At 42.8% G+C, this 17,581-nt stretch overlaps 1 protein-coding gene across 1 annotated transcript in view; it reads right to left on the bottom strand.

Moving 5' to 3' along the window:
- PPP2R1B (protein phosphatase 2 scaffold subunit Abeta) overlaps window positions 1–17,581 on the bottom strand; it is an 83,170-nt gene that overhangs the window by 44,480 nt on the left and 21,109 nt on the right. The window contains 2 exon segments of the mRNA XM_077456933.1: window positions 7,710–7,810; window positions 13,902–13,992. Of these exon segments, the coding sequence (XP_077313059.1) occupies window positions 7,710–7,810; window positions 13,902–13,992 (192 nt within the window).

Below are 17,581 nucleotides of genomic sequence, written 5' to 3'. Positions count from 1 at the left end.
GGATCAGGTGAGATCTGATGAAAAAGGACAAGCTGTTCGTTTTTGTCCAATCTCTCCACTGCAAGCAGCGGCACTAGACAAGCCCCTCCCCACTCAGTGAGCAGAGAGGGACCCGTCATCCACCGGCTCAGCGGAGATCAACAGAGATCTCCCGCTGAGCGGGCGGACTCCATGGCAGTGGATCCGCCTGGTGTGAATGAGGCCTTAGTCTTTACCATGTATTTAAAGCAGAAATACAGTGCATCCGGAAAGTATTCCATTACTTCACTTTTTCCACATTTTGTTGGTACAGCCTTATTCCAAAACTGATTAAATTCATTATTTTTTCAAAATTCTACAAACAATACGCCATAATGACAACGTGAAAGAAGTTTGTTTGAAATCTTTGCACATTATTAAAAAAAAAAGGGGGGGGGGGGGGGGAGAATGTCATGTACAGCCTTTGCTCAGTACTTTGTTGAAGCACAGTTGTCAGTTACAGATTCCAGTCTTTTTGAGTATGATGCTACAAGATTGGCACACCTATTTTTTGGTGGTTTTTCCCCCATTCTTTGCAGAAACTCTCAAGCTCCATTATGTTTGATGGGGAGCATCAGTGCACAGCCATTTTCCGATCTCCCTAGAGATGTTCAATCGGGTTCAAGTCTGGGCCACTCAAGGACATTCACAGAGTTGTTCCATAGCCACTCCTTTGTTATCTTGGCTGTGTGCTTGGGGTCATTGTCCTGTTGGAAGATGAGCCTTCACCCCAGTCAGGTCCAGAGCACTCTGGGAGCAGGTTTTTATCCAGGATGTCTCTGTACATTGCTGCATTCATCTTTCCCTCAATCCTGACTAGTCTCCCAGTTCAGCTGCAGCTGCAACACATCCCCACAGCATGATGCTGCCACCACCAAGCTTCACTGTAGGGATGGTATTGGCCAGGTGATGAGCTGTGCCTGGATTCCTCCGGACAAGACACTTGTCATTCAGGCCAAAGAGTTCAATCTGTGTTTCATCGGACCAGAGAATTTTGTTTCTCATGGTCACAGTTCTTCAGGTGCCTTTTGGCAAACTCCAGGTGGGCTGTCATGTGCCTTTTACTGAGGAGTGGCTTCCATCTGGCCACTCTACCATACAAGCCTGATTGGTGGAGTGCTGCTGAGATGTTTGTTCTTCTGGAAGGTTCTCCCCTCTCCTCCGAGAAATGCTGGAGCTCTGCCAGAGTGACCATCGGGTTCTTGGTCACCTCCTTAAGGACCTTCTCCCCCCATCACTCAGTTTGGCCAGATGGCCCCATCTAGGAAGAGTCTTGGTGGTTTCAAACATCCATTTACAGGTGATGGAGGCCACTCTGCCCATTGCTGCAGAAATTATTCTGTACCCTTCCCCAGATCTGTGCCTCGATACAATTCTGTTTTGGAGGTCTACAGACAATTTCTTGGACTTCATCGCTTGGTTTGTGCTCTGACATTCACTGTTATCTGTGGGACATTATATAGACAGGTGTGTGCCTTTCCAAATCATGTCCAATTCAACTGAATTTACCACAGGTGGATGCAAATGAAGTTATCAAGGATAACCAGTGAAAACAGGATGCACCTGAGCTCAATTTTGAATGTCATGGCAAAGGCTTTCAATACTTACGTATATATATGTGTTTTTCATTTGTTGCTTTTAATAAATTTGCAAAGTTTTCAAACAAACTTCTTTAACATTGTCATTATGGGGTATTCTTTGTAGAATTTTGGGGGACAAATAATGAATTTAACTTATTCTGGGATAAGGCTGTAACATAAAAAAAAAGTGTGGAAAAAGCAAAGCGCTGTGAATACTTTTTGGATGCACTGTACATACAGTATATGGGCGGCAGCTTTAGCTGCAGAACAATCCGCAGTGCTGTTCAGCCACCACTCGCACACCGCTGTCACAATGCATATCTAGGACAGTGACAACTCTTTGTATTACAATTAAATATGGTGATGTCAACTCTCTGACCACATCCAGTAGACTGGATTGTAAATATTCAAAAAGACAATGTGTTTCCAGATAGACACTAAAATGATGTGTGAAATGCCAGTGGGCTGCTGCCTGAAAACTCTACATACTGCCAGCCAAAGAGTGCAGGGGCTTGAAGCAAGTGAAAAAAAACAAAAAAAACACACTTTTACATGCTACATTAAAAAATATTTTATTTAATAGACAACTGTGGCAGCCAATGTCTGTATTTTACATGTGCCTACAGTTCTGCTTATAATAAAAAGGTCAAAACACCTTTAAAAACATTCTCACATAAAATATCTCCACTCTTATTAAAAAGGCAATGAGTATAGCCTTTAATCTACTGCCGGAAATCTATTTTTGAAAGAAACAAGTATTGTAGCTGCTTAATCTCATGTTGGCATGTTCCTGCTCTTACCTACATTCAGATGCAGGACAGGAATCAAAAGAACAAAGGAGAAATAGCTCAGAATACAGGCCAATTATGTGCCATTTGCATACATTTCAGTTAAAAGAAACCTGAGAAATAAGACTGCCACTGCTGACCGCCTGCTGAAAATGTTGCCTGGCAGCTTCAGGATTCAATGCTTCCCAAATCACTGACACAGAAGCATGCAGCTAGTGAAGTCAGAAATCCTGGTCTACATACTTGCCCCAGTGACTGAGAATGCATGCCACCAGAGCAGCGCCAGTCAGGTAATTAGCATTTTCTTAGGGAGAGTTTGGCTGTGGAAGCCTCCATATTTGTCTTAGCAGGGCTGGTCTTTTAAGGGAACTTTCTGAACCACTTTCACAGAATGTACATAAATTCTGAGCAGCCACTGATTATTATAAATCCTGCTGCACCACAAGCGTATTATGTGTATACTTACAAGACCACCTGGTGCTGCCTGTTTTGTTCAAGCAGCATCTGCTCCCAACCTACATAAATGAGTTTCAACTGAGCTGGTGACGTTGATAAAAATATTTAAGAGCTGCCAATTTGAACACAAGTTTGGGACAGGAGCCAGGAGAGAAGGGCCCCCCAGATGGCACCTAATGTCTCAATATCCGCACTGCTTGCAGGCCGCTCATTTCAGAAGGCGGAAAATGCTCAGAAGAGATCTAAGACTTTGGCAGCTTTACTTGCTGACGCACAAAGTAGATTGGCAGGGAAGTGGGGAGCCAGATGCAAGCTTTGTAGCTGAAGCCAACAAAGGACAAAAAAGGACAAGGCATCAGTCTAAGAACAACTTTCATGTTTCTTGATGGACTAGACTGAAATAGGGAAGAAATGCTCTCAAATCCTTGACAGTCAGAATGCAATATAATCGGCTTCATATGACAGCTTTAAAGAGGAAGTAAACCCTAATGGGTTTACTTCCTCTTTCATTCCCTGCAAAGGCAAAGCATAATGGACTACTATGCATCACATAGTAGCCCATTATGTGTCACTTACCTGACACAGGAGCCAGCGATGTCACCGCTGTCCCCTGTGAAATCCATCTTTTCGGTGGGGTCTCGCAGCTCCGCCGCTGTCATTCGGCGGAGCCGCGATGACGTCACTCCTGCGCATGCGCACGGGAGCCGACACGCGCGGCAGCTCCATTATTGGAAATGCCGCGCTCAGTGCGCCACTGTCTACGGCGCATGCGCCGTAGACAGCGGTGCCTGTCTTCGGGCAAATATCTCCTAAACCGTATAGGTTTAGGAGATATTTCTTGGACCTACAGGTAAGCCTTAATCTAGGCTTACCTGTAGGTCAAAGTGGTTTGTAAGGGTTTACAACCACTTTAAGCATCAGGTTGCAGAACTTTGTGTTGAAACCTCATCAACAATTTAGAAGCCTAAGTGATGATGCAAGCATGCAATAACTACCGTATATCTAAGAACCTATAGGAGTAGCTGAAGGAGGCAAAAAAAAAAAAAAAAAAAAAAAAAAAAAAAAAAAAAAGGGTCCATACACCTAAAAAATTAGGACCTCAACTGTTAAAGTGGCAGTAAACCCTCTGCTTTTATTTTTTCCTACAGGTAAGCTTATAATATAAGGTTACCTGTAGGTAAAATGAATATCTCCTAAAAATGCACCGTATGCACCAGCAGCAGGAAGTTAATTCACCTGCACATGTGCTCTGAAGGAATGGCATACCCGTGCTGTTCCTTCAGAGCTGTGTGCTGTGCCCTAGACTCTCGCGCGCATGCTTGGGAGTGCAGGTATCCCGGTTCAGCCAGTCAGACAGCTTGAAGGAAACCTGGAAGGAAGACCGGATGAAGGTGGAAGCCTCTGCAGCAGTGACAGCGTGCCACTGGAGGGCTTGGTATTAAGGCAAGTCTTTCAAAATGTGCCAGAATTCAGTGCATGATATTTGCCTTGCAGTTGAGAAAGTTTCTTTTTTCCATTCATAGAGTTTACCACCATTTTACATGGTGATTGAGTAGGTCTTATATGCACCTTAATTATTCCAGATAGAACAGTAAAAGGGCCACATTTTACTAGGGCTGCAACTAACGATTATTTTCATAATCGATTAGTTGGCCGATTATTGTTTTGATTAATCGGTTAATATCCATAAAAAAAAAAAAGTGTGGTGTATAATTTAGTTAACATGTAAAGTTAAAAAAAAAAAAAAAAAAAAAAAAAAAAAAAACAACAAAAAAAAGGCAATTTATTCTTAAATATCTATATGCAGTAGTAAATATAACCAACTATATGGTTAGGGAGCAAAATATCGAATCCACTCTGAGAATAACAGACAGAAGAGATATACTGTATATATATATATATATTAGAGGGGATATATACTATTAGAGGAGAGATATACTGTATATACTATTTGAGGAAAGATATAGAATATATACCATTAGAGAAGATATAGTGTATATACTATTAGAGAAGATATAGTGTATATACTATTAGAGGAGAGAATTACTATTAAAGGGTCAATCTAGTAAATATCATTGACTCATTAACTTTAACCCTATTTTGTTAATTGCCGATTGATCGATTATGAAAATAGTAATCGATTAATTTCATAATCGATTCGTTGTCGATTAATTGTTTCAGCCCTACATTTTACAAATATTGACAGAATGTTAAAAAAAAAAAAAAAAAAAAAAAGGTATAAATTAATGAATAAAAGTGAAATAAAATGAATTTTACATGGATCTTTTTGTAATTGGCATGATGTGATCCTGATCAAAAAAGAACTTTAGTAAAACAAAGTGAAGACATAAAATAAAACTGAGCCTTTAAAAGAGTAAACAAAAATAAATGTAAGCCAATTTAACACTGAGGCAGCTCAGCAACTAGCAGCGCTTTACCGCTAACGGACCTGCCGTCTCAGTGTGAAAGCAGCCTTAGTGTCCCTGTCCACTTAGAGTATGCCTTATTGATTGAATTCAGTGGTGCCTGTGCATCAACTGCAGGTCTGCTACACCACCGAGCTCCCATCCCACTGTTAGTGTCTCTTTTACTGCTGCAATTCAGCAGACAGCGCATTTTACAACCTTATGCTACAGGTAAGACTTACCTGTAGCTATTCAGGATCTCTCCTAAACCTACACGGTTAAGGAGATATCCCCTGCATGGGCCAATGTCATCAGCACATGCGCACTGGGGAAAACTGAAGCAATGGCACCTATGTGCCGTTGCGGCAGTCTCCGTGCCATTACCAGCGGCTCCCATGTGCGGGAGTGATGTCATCAAGGCTCCGGCCAATCACAGTGCCAGGGCTGCAATAACCAGAAGTAACTCTGGGACAACATGTCAGCGGCCAGAGGGGGGAGAAGAGGACCACTGTGGGGGCTTCGATCTGTAATAGCATACTAACTCATTATGAATTACCTATGCATACTAGCTCATTATGCCTTTTTCTTGCAGGAGTTTTTTCTCTTTTTAAAGAGGATTTACTTCCTCTTTAAGCACAAGTTTTTTAAAACTCTGCATAGCTAATATGTCTTGGCTTCGCACTTCATAATTTGGTAAGTCTTACACAAATACGAATGTGACCAAGGGATGTACCAATCTCAACTAATTGCAAAATGTGTCTAGAATCAATACTAACCACCAGATATCAGTAGTTGTAACTAGCAACAAACTCCAAACAAGTAAATGTACAGTTAAAACACACACAAACTGTTTTTGCATAGCAAGGATTTGCGATTCTGCCCATCCACTATATGATACAGCCAACCTGACTTACTGCAAAGCAGGCAGATGACCACACTATATGAAAAATGACAGCTTGATCACTTCCATGCCCCCTGATAAAGGCAATCACCAGATATAACCATACTAATGCAACAGAATAAAGCCTGACTGGAACAGCGCTGAGCCACACACCCCACCCCGAGACCGGACTCGCGTGCCGGACGGGACCCCCGCGAGTCCAGTCTCGGGTCCCGTGGACTCGATCGCCGCGGGGATTCCCGCGATCATCCCACGGGGAGATGCCATTGTAAAATTCCATTGCCCAGACAGGCTCCTTGTCACTAGGGGGAAAAGATAAAAAAGAGAAACTGGAACAGGTAAGGGAATAGACAGACTTAAACCGCTGCCTCCTGCCTTGCTGGTGCCTGTCCCCACCATTGCATCCTCCATGGCAGGTGTGCAGCGTTCCACCCGTGGCTTCACACACTGCTTCCAGACTCCAATAGTGCCACTGCACCAGACTGGAAGTGGAAATAGGCGCCAGCTTCTGTTCTGCCTCCTCCGTGTCCACTCCGGAAACAACGTTGGCGCTGACACACTGTCACTTCCGGCGCGACCTTCCCGTTGGCCCGCACAAAATAGGAGGCAGTTCACGCGCTGCTGTTGCCTCCCAGGACATTGCAGGCCCCTGGCTCTCACCAAGCACCAAAGGGGAAAGAGGGACCCAAAGTGCTACCGCTGCCACTGCCTGGGTAGGATGGGAGGACAAAGGGTCTTAGAGGAAAAAATTAGAGGAGGCCCCCCTTCTTAAAGATGTTCCCTCCAGGGTGGAGGAAACAAAAAATTTTGATTCTTTTCTATACCTATTGTAAATGGGGTGATGAGCTGATGTTTGGTTTATTTTTACAAGGACTTCCTCACGAAAGTGAAAAAACTCTGAATTGTCTAAAAACGTCATCGAGATTTCCAGTAGCATGTCTTTGACCACCTAGAATGCCTGTTGCCTCCCTTTAATATGACCTGCTCCTGCTCACAAGTAGGGGCATAAAGCCAAATTAGCTGGTCATTGAAACCAAGTAGCTTTCTGCTGCTTTGCATAGTGCTTGCTACATTGTGAACATGCCTACACAAAAACAGGGCTCTCCAAACTGCAGCGTGTGGGCTGATTGTGGCCCTCTGCCTGCCTTCATCTGGCCCCAGGGACACTATGCCTCTGAAGCCAACAATGAGACATCATTCTTTTAGCCGTCACCAACAGTGGGGCACTATTCTTCCCACTAATACCAATGATCGGATACTTCCTCCTACTGACCACAGGTGTTAGAACATTTTTTTGTCCCAATGATGTTGGCACATTTTCTATCTCCACAGACCTCACCCCTAAAGTCTGAAGAACAGTAAACTGGTCCCTTGTTTAGAAAGTGTGGAGACCCCTGGAGTAGAAAACAGGATGACCTGCTGCTGCTTTTTAACTTCCCAAACAGATACGGATGGGCCCTTGACCACTCTGTATTGTTTAACGTCAATAGTGACTAACAGAAGTCCAGAACCTAAGTATGTTTAGCTGAAAAAATAAAATAAAAAAAGGATATGTACTTACAAGAAGACAGTGGACAAATTCAGGTCCACCAACCAGAGAAGTAAAGCTTCCCAGCTGCTCAGCGAGGGCCAGAAGTACTTCATCTTCATCGTATATAGTGTCTGGAATAGACAACACACCATATAAACAAATGTACTATTAGATCTCTTTCTCTTTATAAACAAAAATATTCATAGGTATAATGATGCAGCAAACTACATTTAGGCCCCTTTCACATGTGCAGATCCGTATTCAGTCATCCGCTTGCTCAGCAGGGATCGCTCTGCTGATCCCCGCTGAGCTAGCAGATGACAAGTCCATCTCTACACACTGCGCAGGGACGGACCATTCAGATCTCCGCTCTCCTCTATGCGCCAGACGCACGGAAAATAGGGTTTCCATCTGTCCACATTTAGTGGATCAGAGCGGATGTCAGCAGACATCCGCCACTCCATGGAGATGTATGAAGCGACCATGGACCTGAACGGGCCACACGTGTGAAACAGCCCAAACACAAACTAAAAAAATAAATAAAAAAACGTGGGCTAGGGAATTGGGAATAAAGCTCAGGGAGTGGTTTATAAAATATCTACTTCGTCAAGTAATAGCCGGAGAATAGCAACAAAGCTTCACTAATCAATGATTGTCTGCAACATGCAATATCCTAAAGAAACCAGAAAATAGGATTTTTATAACAACTTACCTGTAAAATCCTTTTCTTTGAAGTACATCACGGGACACAGTGCCATAATTATTACTATGTGGGTTATAGGCCACCTTCAGGTGATGGACACTGGCACAGTGACAGGAAGTCCACTCCCTATATAACCCCTCCCACTACTGGAAGAACCTCAGTTTTTGTAGCAAAGCAATACACATGTACACCAGAAAGGAAGGAAGGGACCTCTGTGTCCCGTGAAGTACTTCACAGAAAAAGGATTTTCATAACAGCTTACCTGAAAAATCCATTATTTTCTTAATCGTACATCACGGGACACAGAGGATTAGTAATTACTACATGGGATGTCTCAGAGCAACGCCAACTGAAGGAAGGGAGACAACAAAATTAGGGCACCATGAGATCAGAGGACTTTTACTGCTGCTTGCAGCACACTGCGCCCAAAGGCGATATCCCCATGCCTTTTTACATCTACCTGATAGAATCTGGTAAATGTATGGACTGAAGACCAAGTTGCGGCCTTGCAGATTTGAGCCATGGAGGCTTGGTGATGCACTGCCCACGAAGCACTAACAGCCCTTGTGGAGTGCACTTTGATATGAAAAGGTCAAATCCATTTGGAAATGGAATATTTTTGACTGCCTGTCCTTTTAGGACCCTCAGGAAATACAATCAAAACAGCAGTTTTTTTTTTTTTTTATCTGAGCAGTCGCCTTCAAGTAGACCTTGACTGCTCTCACCACATCAAGAGAATGTAGTGACTTTTCTTCCATAGAACTGGGTTCTGGAAAAAATGAAGGTAGGACAATATCCTGGTTTAAATGAAAACTTGACACCACCTTCAGTAGAAAGTTAGGATGAGGATGCAATACTACCTTATCCTTGTGACTAAATATGGCTCTTTACAAGAAAGAGCAGCCAACACTGATAACTTTCTTGCAGAAGAAAGGGCTACCAGAAAAACTAGTTTCCTGGTCAAAAGGACCAAGGGAATATGTTGTATCGGCTCAAAAGGCTATTTCTGTAATACTGACAGAATTAAATTCAAGTCCCTAGGGTTAAGGGGTGACCTAACCGGAGGATTAAGCCATGTTACCACCTGAATAAAGCTACGAACCAAAGAATGCAAAGGAAGTGGTCGCTAAAATACAGATAAAGCCTAGACTTCATTTCTAACCCCATTTGTAGAAAGTCAAGGATTCCACCCATGACATACATCCTGGGGTGCCAACCCCTGGATTCACACCAGGAGACATATGCCTTCCAGACTCTAATATATGATCCTGGAGGCCGGCTTCCTTGCATTAACCAAAGGTAGATACCACTGAACCTGACAGCCCACACTTCTTTAGAATGTGGGTCTCAATAGCCAAACCATTAAATTTAGCATTTGTAAGGTAGGATGGAATACCGGACCTTGCGAGAGAAGGTCTGAACGTGGTGGTAGGGGCCATGGGTCCCCTGCCACCATCTTTATGATCTCTGCAAACTAGGATCTCCTGGGCCACAAAAATCACCAACTTCCCTTCCTGCGAAGAAGTCGTGGAAATAGCAGAAGAGATGGGAATGCATAAAACAGTGAAAACCGATTCCACGGGAATACTAAGGCATCTGTTCCGCAAGCTGACGGATCTTTTGTTCCTGACACAAAGTTGTTGATCTTTTTGTTGAACCTGGATGCAAAACAGATTTACTTAAGGAATCCCCAATCTTGACATATTGCCAGGAAGATGTCGGGGTGAAGAGACCATTCTCCCGGGAACAACTGCTGGCAACTCAAGTAGTCCGCCCACCAATTCTCTATTTCTGGAATGAAGACTGCCGACAGGCAAGGTACATTGTTTTCTGCCCAAGATAGGATAAGATTCACCTCTCTCTGAGCCGCACGACTTCTTGTGCTCCCTTGGTGATTAATATAAGCCACTGCTGTGGCATTGGATCCGGACATGACAATTCCGTACTCTGACAATTCTGTAATCTGAACGTCCAGGCCCTCAGGGCCAAGCATGCTGCCTGAATCTCTAGAATATTAATGGGCAAGGTTATTTCTGACCTGGACCATTTCCCTTGGACGGTCGCCTCTTCCAGGACTGCTCCCCAACCCAAAAGGCTGGCATCTGTTGCCACCTTCCATTTAACTGGTAGGAAGGATTTTCCTTTCTGCAGATTCTGGGTTATCAACCGCCAACTGAGGATCTCCAGCACCTTTGGAGACAAACACATTGGGAAATCTAGAGCCAAGACCTTCCTGTTCCAAGCCAATAGGATACTGTTTTGCAGCAGTCAATTAACATAAGGAACAGCCTCGAATGAAGCCACCGTCTTTCCCAACAACCTCATGTAAAGTCGAATAGAAGGATTCTTCTTTGCCTTGACTACCTGAATCAGCTCCCTTAAGGCACTGATCGTCGCCTGGGGTAAGAATACCCTCTTCTGGGCTGTAGCTATGATCAGACCCAAGTTTTCCAATCTCCTTGATGGTTTTAAGGAAGATTTTTCTAGGTTGAGAATCAAACATAGGTATTCCAGGTAGTTGACTGTGGTGACCATACTTTGGTTTAAGCGGGCTACCATCTATCAAGAGCAAAGCGTCTAGGTACACTAAAATAGTTATACCTTGAGCCCTTAATCCAGCTACAGGAGGGGCCAGAACCTTTGTATATACGCGAGGAGCAGTAGCTTGTCTGAAAAGGCAGAGCTACTAAATGAAAATGAGGATTTTTTTTTTTTTTTATCTTGAAAACTTAGATATTTCTGGTGAGCGGGGAAAAATCGGTACATGGGAGGTATGCATCCTTGATGTCGATTGACGCCAGAAGTTTCCACCTTGTAGGATGGAGACTACTGATCGGATTAACTCCATGCAAAAAGAGCAGATATTTAAAAACCGATTTCGATCTTTAATGGGTTTGACATCCCTGTTTGTTTTTGGTACCGTGAATTTTGAGAGGTTTGAATACAACCCCAATCCCTGCTCTTCCATGGGGACCACCGATATCACCTTTTGAGACAAAAGATGGTCCAATGCTTGAACGAGAGACTTCTTTTTCTCTGGATCCCTGGGAATGTTTGATCTGAGAAAATGAGGCAATGGGGACTCTCGGAACTCTAGTTTGTACCCTAGGTTATTGAGGAAGACACCCATTTGTCTTGACACTTTTCCTGCCGATCCTTGAGAAATGCAGAAGTCTTCCCCCCACTCAAGCGAGCGGGGGCGACCCTTCATAAGGAGGCTTTAGTATTTTGTTTCGTAGGTTTTCTTGAATTTGACGGTGGAGGCCGTCAAGACTGCCTGGAGGCTGATGCTCCTGGCACTGGGGAAGAGGCTTGTTTAAATGAAATACGCTTACTCCTTTTCCTAATTGGCAAAAGGGTACTTTTCCCATTAGAAATTCTTTGGATGTACTTATCCAGATGATCCGCAAACAGCCATTCACCACAAAAAGGAAAAACTAGCCAGGAGCTTTTTGCAGGGTGCTTCAGTTGACCAATTTTAAGGTGTGAGGCCTGGAGAATAAAATCTCTCATAGCGTCTACTGCAAAACATAACGCCCCTGGTAGCTCTGCCAAATCTTGGGCCCGCTGATCAGGAATAACCTTGAGCACCTGTTTAAACTGGTCTCACAAGAATTGATATACACCAATTGCTTGCTGCCAGCACAGAACGAGTTACAGAAACTGCCAGAGAAAAAAGTGTTTAATAGGAATTCCAAATTTATATCTGTTGGATCCCTAAGCATTTGAGCACTGTCTACCGGACAAGTCAAACTTTTATTCACAGAGGATAAAGCAGCGAGCTGGTATCTCCCATTTTTTATTAAACTTTTCCTCCATAGGATAAAGAGTTGCCATCAATCTTTCAGATTGTGAACCCGATCCTTCTGCATTTGACCCCTCAGAAGAGGAGTCATCAGCCTCTTCCTGGTTCCATGAGAAAAATTCATCACCTCCCGCCCCCTGTTCCACATTTTGAGGGTCCTGGGTAACAGAATGGGACCTATGGCGCTTAGCCCCACTCTGGGAGGCGATTAAAGCCACTAAACTCAACCATCATAATATGGTTGAGGGGAAAACTTCAGTAACAGACAGGGGCTCCATTGTTGGAAACAGTTGCAACACCTGATGTCTCACTCTGACCAGCCACTTCAGATCTCTCAAGGGAGGATGCCATTTTAGAGAGGAGTTCAGGCTTTGAGCTTGAAGAGTCCCTCTTGAGCCCTTTTTTGGGGTGTTTCTACTCCCCCTTCTGACCATAGCCCGATGCACAAATGCAGAGGTACTACCAGAATAAATCGACTCAGTAATCAAACCGCCCGGTGCGGCATCGCCGATCATTCTGGCATCCCCTATCCATGTGGGAGAGCTTTATCCAGATTGGGGGGGGAAGGGGGGGTTGTAAGAAAATCCCCTCTCAATCTTACTGGAGGCCAAAGGGAATCTGCAGCTGCTTCTTCTGATTTTTGAGGAAAGCATGACAAGGTACGTGCTCTATACAGCCCCCAGTGGTGACTTTTAGGCATGACAAAATGTACTTTTTTTTAAAGGAGACAATTCATAATAAACTTTAAAAATTCCTTAGAAATCTCCACTTACCTTTCCCACCACAGGGTTTTCTGTGGTAAAACCAACAGACCCAATCTAAACCTCCCAAGGTGGGCTCCGTTTAAAAATCTTCAGGAACCGAGGGCCCCTTTTTATCGGGTAATCCACACTCCTGTGGCGCGCTCCCGATGGCACGGCGGCAACGAATATTGGACGTACATGTACGCCAATATGCCTGCCCGTGCCATTCTGTCGACGTACATCGTCGTGCGCTGGTCGGGAAGTGGTTAAAGCAACACCGCGTGCTCAAGTAAAGACGTCGCCTATGGAAATTTGTAAGTACCAAAGTTTGGCGCCAGTCCACAAGTGTGTGAAATTTTAAAGCATGACATGTTAGGTATCCATTTACTTGGCGTAACATCTTTCACATTAAAAATTGGGCTAACTTTACTTTTACTTTTTTAACCCTAGGGCAGCGATGGCAAACCTTAGCACCCCAGATGTTTTGGAACTACATTTCCTGTGATGCAGTGTAGCTTAATCATGGGAAATGTAGTCCCAAAACATCTAGGGTGCCAAGGTTCACCATCACTTCCCTAGGGTCGGAATCATTTTGTAGAAAAAAAAAAAAAAATTATGAATTTTACATGTAGGAGCGAAATGTCAGAATTGGCCCAGATGGGAAGTGGTTAATAAAGGAAGGGATATAGTTAACAGAATTCAACATACATTATATGACCAAAGGGATGTGAATACCTGACTATCACATTGACTTCAAAAGTAATGTGGACACCCCTCCACATTAATGAGTTTGGGTGCTTCAGTGAAGGGAAGTGGTTATCCTACAGAATACATTTACCATTTTGACAATTTTTTTACTTTCAACCCTGTGATAATAGTATTGAGAAGGCCTTTTTTGTCCCAACATATTACGCTTACCACGTAGGACATCTTGCAGAGACCAACACTCATGGCTATATAAAAATACCTACCAGTAAGGAATGGCAGCAGTTCTGTCCTAGTTCTTTCCACCCCCAAAGCCAGGGCTATAGTAGACAACTTCTTAATGCTGTTAAGACGCAGCTGTGGGAGAAAAATATAAAAATGACCAAATCATTGAGTAAAACATAACTACAAGTCTTTACAGCCATAAAGAAAAGTAAATTTGTCAGGATATCAATGATCTCTTCTTTCCATACTATTACTAACCACACACACTACAAGCTGATCTCTTTTACATTTACCAGTCCTAACTAAATGCATTTCCAGTAAAGGAAGAATATTGCACTACACAGAAAAGCCAAACAAGAACGTATGATCAGATCCTAATGTGTGTGAAAAGCATACAGGCAACCATTTCCTGATTTGTCTTTTGCATACTTCCAGCCTCCACAGATTTTCCCCAGAAAGCACTACCTTTTTTAGGGCTCGTTCATACCATACATGCATGAAAACTGATGGGGAAACTACGCAGATTTTACTTGGAGACATCACTTTCGCATTCGTTTTCATGCGTGTTTCAGTGAGTCGTTATGCACGTTGACATCAGTTTTCTTCTGCGCCGGTTATGTGCCCCGCTCTAACCAATGATGATATCCCATCAGTCCCCCCCCCCCCCCCCGACTATTGCAAACAAATTGCAGATTCCTGTGTAGAAAAAAAAATCTGCATGCAAAACCAGTGTTGTGGTGTAAACGGGGCACAGAGAACAATTGTTTTCTTTGATGCCCTTGCAGAACATGTGTAGAAAAAAAAAAACTGACCTCTCTGCACCATGGTGTAAATGAGGCAAAAAAAAAAAAAAAAGATTTTGTGCAATACATACTCTGTAAAAAAAAAAAAAAAATGCTGCAAGTACAGAAAATACATTTTATTCTGCCAAACCCAGACAAGCCCCTAACTTCCTGCGGTGAGCTGACAATTCTGCTGCACTAAAGTCACAACCAGTTCCCTGCTTAAGTTCTGTTCTGGTGGTGTAAAGAACACCTCTTCCTAGTCATATTCTTAACATAAAAAAGGTAGGTTGTTCTGTAGTCCAACCAGGTAGAACATAGTATATGTAGTAGTTCTGCTTATGTAGCAGAGGTTGTGTTGGGAGCACATTAGTATTCTGGCTGACTAACTGGTCTGTAATTGAAGTGTTTTTAAAGATACAAACAAAATAGTGAAACGTGCACATATTGCACAAAAGGACTGTTTTTTTTTTAGTAGAACTCTAACAAAGTTTTTATTTTAAATGGTGAAGAATTTGAACTTTTGTTTTGATTGCCGTGTCCACACGAGAGAAGTCTCCCCTCCATTTCTATCCCTGTGAACAAAGTTCCAATTTAAAAAAACTGGAATTGCAGAGCTTAGCTGCTTACAAGTATACTTTTAACAAGAGCAGTGGAGCTATAAAACTTGTTCTACCCCCAAAACTCAGAATTGGAAATCTAAGCATAGTTCTCACACACAGGCATCATGCACTCGTTTCAACATGTCACCAGTAAAAAGTGCTGCTCTTTCAAAATTCCTAAGCTCCAAATATTTAATAAGGCACATCTAAACGTTAATGACTGCTGTTGTAAAACAAGAGTTCTTAGAGTCCTGCTTTCTGTGTGAAAACACGCAGGACTCAGGTGCACAACCACACGGGTGTCCACCAAGGAGAGCGCTTCTCCAATGTGGACACCCAATGCAGGGAGGAGCCACCAGCGCTGCCGGGGGACCCCAGAAGAGGTAGCGCAGGGCCACTCTGTGCAAATTGAACTGCACAGCGGAGGCAAGTATGAAATGTTATATATATATATATATATATATATATATATATATATATATATATATATATATATATATATATATATATATATATATATATATATATATATATATATATATATATACACACACACACACACACACATATATACACAAAAAAACAAACACACACGTTTACAAACCCTTTAAGCTCCTTCAATTAAGCTTTGACAAAGAAAATAAATAAAACGGAAGCAGATTGTTTTCTATTCAGAAAAGCACCAGCTTTTACACTCTAGTTTTAGTAAATTAACCCCATAAAGTCCTGCATTAAATCTGAAGGTTCCCATACAGACAACCTTTTAAATACAATCTTTAGAGAAAGGCTTAGCACACAAAAAAAAAATAAAAAATTCTGACAACCTAGCAAAAAACAAATAGCCACAGCTTCTGACAACTTATAACAAAGAATAAGCACAAAATCATTACTTCTTAAAGTGGTTGTAAAACCTTATATATACACCCAGTGAAGTGACTGGCCTCAGGTTGTACCCGTTTATCTAAAAGCTGGGTTTTCAAGCTTTTTGCAGTCAAGGCACCCTTTAAAATTACACAGTGTTGAGCTACCCCAGAGGAGTGGAACAGAGCCTCGTGCATACGCAGTAGGGTTCCCGGTGTGAAGCCGTAAGGCCGGGTTCCTTTACCCGCAATGGTGGAGGCATGCACCCGACATCTTATAAGCCAGCAGTATGTGTAGCTGCTAGCTTTTCATTTTTGCAGCAGTGGGCAGAACACCGCTCTAACCTATATTGTCACTGGTTCTTAGATGCTGGCATCTTGCCCACACAGTGCCCAAGGTTCTATTGCTACATAATAAAAACCTGAGGCTTGGTTTAACAAAAAGGCAAAACCTGATCCACCCACTTGATGACAATTTAGGGCAATTTTTTGACATTTTGCCAGAGCACCCCTGAAGAACCAACAAGGCACCCTGGTTGAAAAAGGCTGATCTAAAGTATTCTCTGCTCTACATCTGTTTAAAGTGCTGAATCTATACAGCTTGTCAGATAGTTCCGAAAAAAAATGGGGTAGAGAGCTGAAGTCACACTCTGCAGAGCTCAGCTGATTGGCCCTTCACACAGCGCCAGAGCTGAGGCATGCAATTTGCTGGAGAACTTGTCAAAAGCGACTGATGCGGATAGCAGAGGAACAGCAGCAGACAGAACTGACACTTGGTGCTTTTCAGACATATTTCATGTCTGAAGTTTACAATCACTTTAACTTTATGATGTACCCCCTTTTAAATACAGTGTTTACCAGGCACACCCTGGTTTGGGTCATCTGATCCCATGTACCCCTTGATATATGGACATTTACCAGTTGCCGCAACTGAAAATAAAATATTTGGAAACAATCCGGGTTTCTTTTGGAAGTACTTAAATTACTTCCCCAGATCTGTTTTCTGTACGTCTATCCTATTCTAGCATTCTAGAAAAAAAAAAAAAAAAAAAAAATCATAATTTTCCATTTGCCAGCAGAGGAAAGCTCCGAAATGGGAAAATGTACCAGCTTGGGTACATGTTTCAAAGAAGCTGGTATGTATAACAGTCATCAACCCCAAAGCAGTGCCGAGAACATCTACTGAAAGCAGCAAGTCATCTTCTGGAAGCAGAATAAGAACACAATCATTTGAAAAGAAGGAGTAGCTGGCTCCCTTACAAGTTATAGGTCTTCTCTGCAACAAGAGCACACAAAAATACACAATGTCTATATCTAACAGAACATCCTATTTCAATCAATCCTAACCTCCCACACTGTAGTGCTCTATAGCAACGTCCTGTGCCTCCCCGCCCTGACATTTACTGTCCCACCCCCCCCCCGGAGCCATTGGCTCCTGTTTCTGTCAATCAAATCCAATGAAGAGGTAGTAGGGGGT

This window comes from Lithobates pipiens, unplaced genomic scaffold (assembly GCF_037356315.1).
Source record: "Lithobates pipiens isolate NorthernLeopardFrog02 unplaced genomic scaffold, aLitPip1_a1.2 Scaffold_27, whole genome shotgun sequence".
In the NCBI taxonomy this organism is placed as follows: Eukaryota; Metazoa; Chordata; class Amphibia; order Anura; family Ranidae; genus Lithobates; species Lithobates pipiens.
This window is presented reverse-complemented; position numbering and strand designations above follow the sequence as displayed.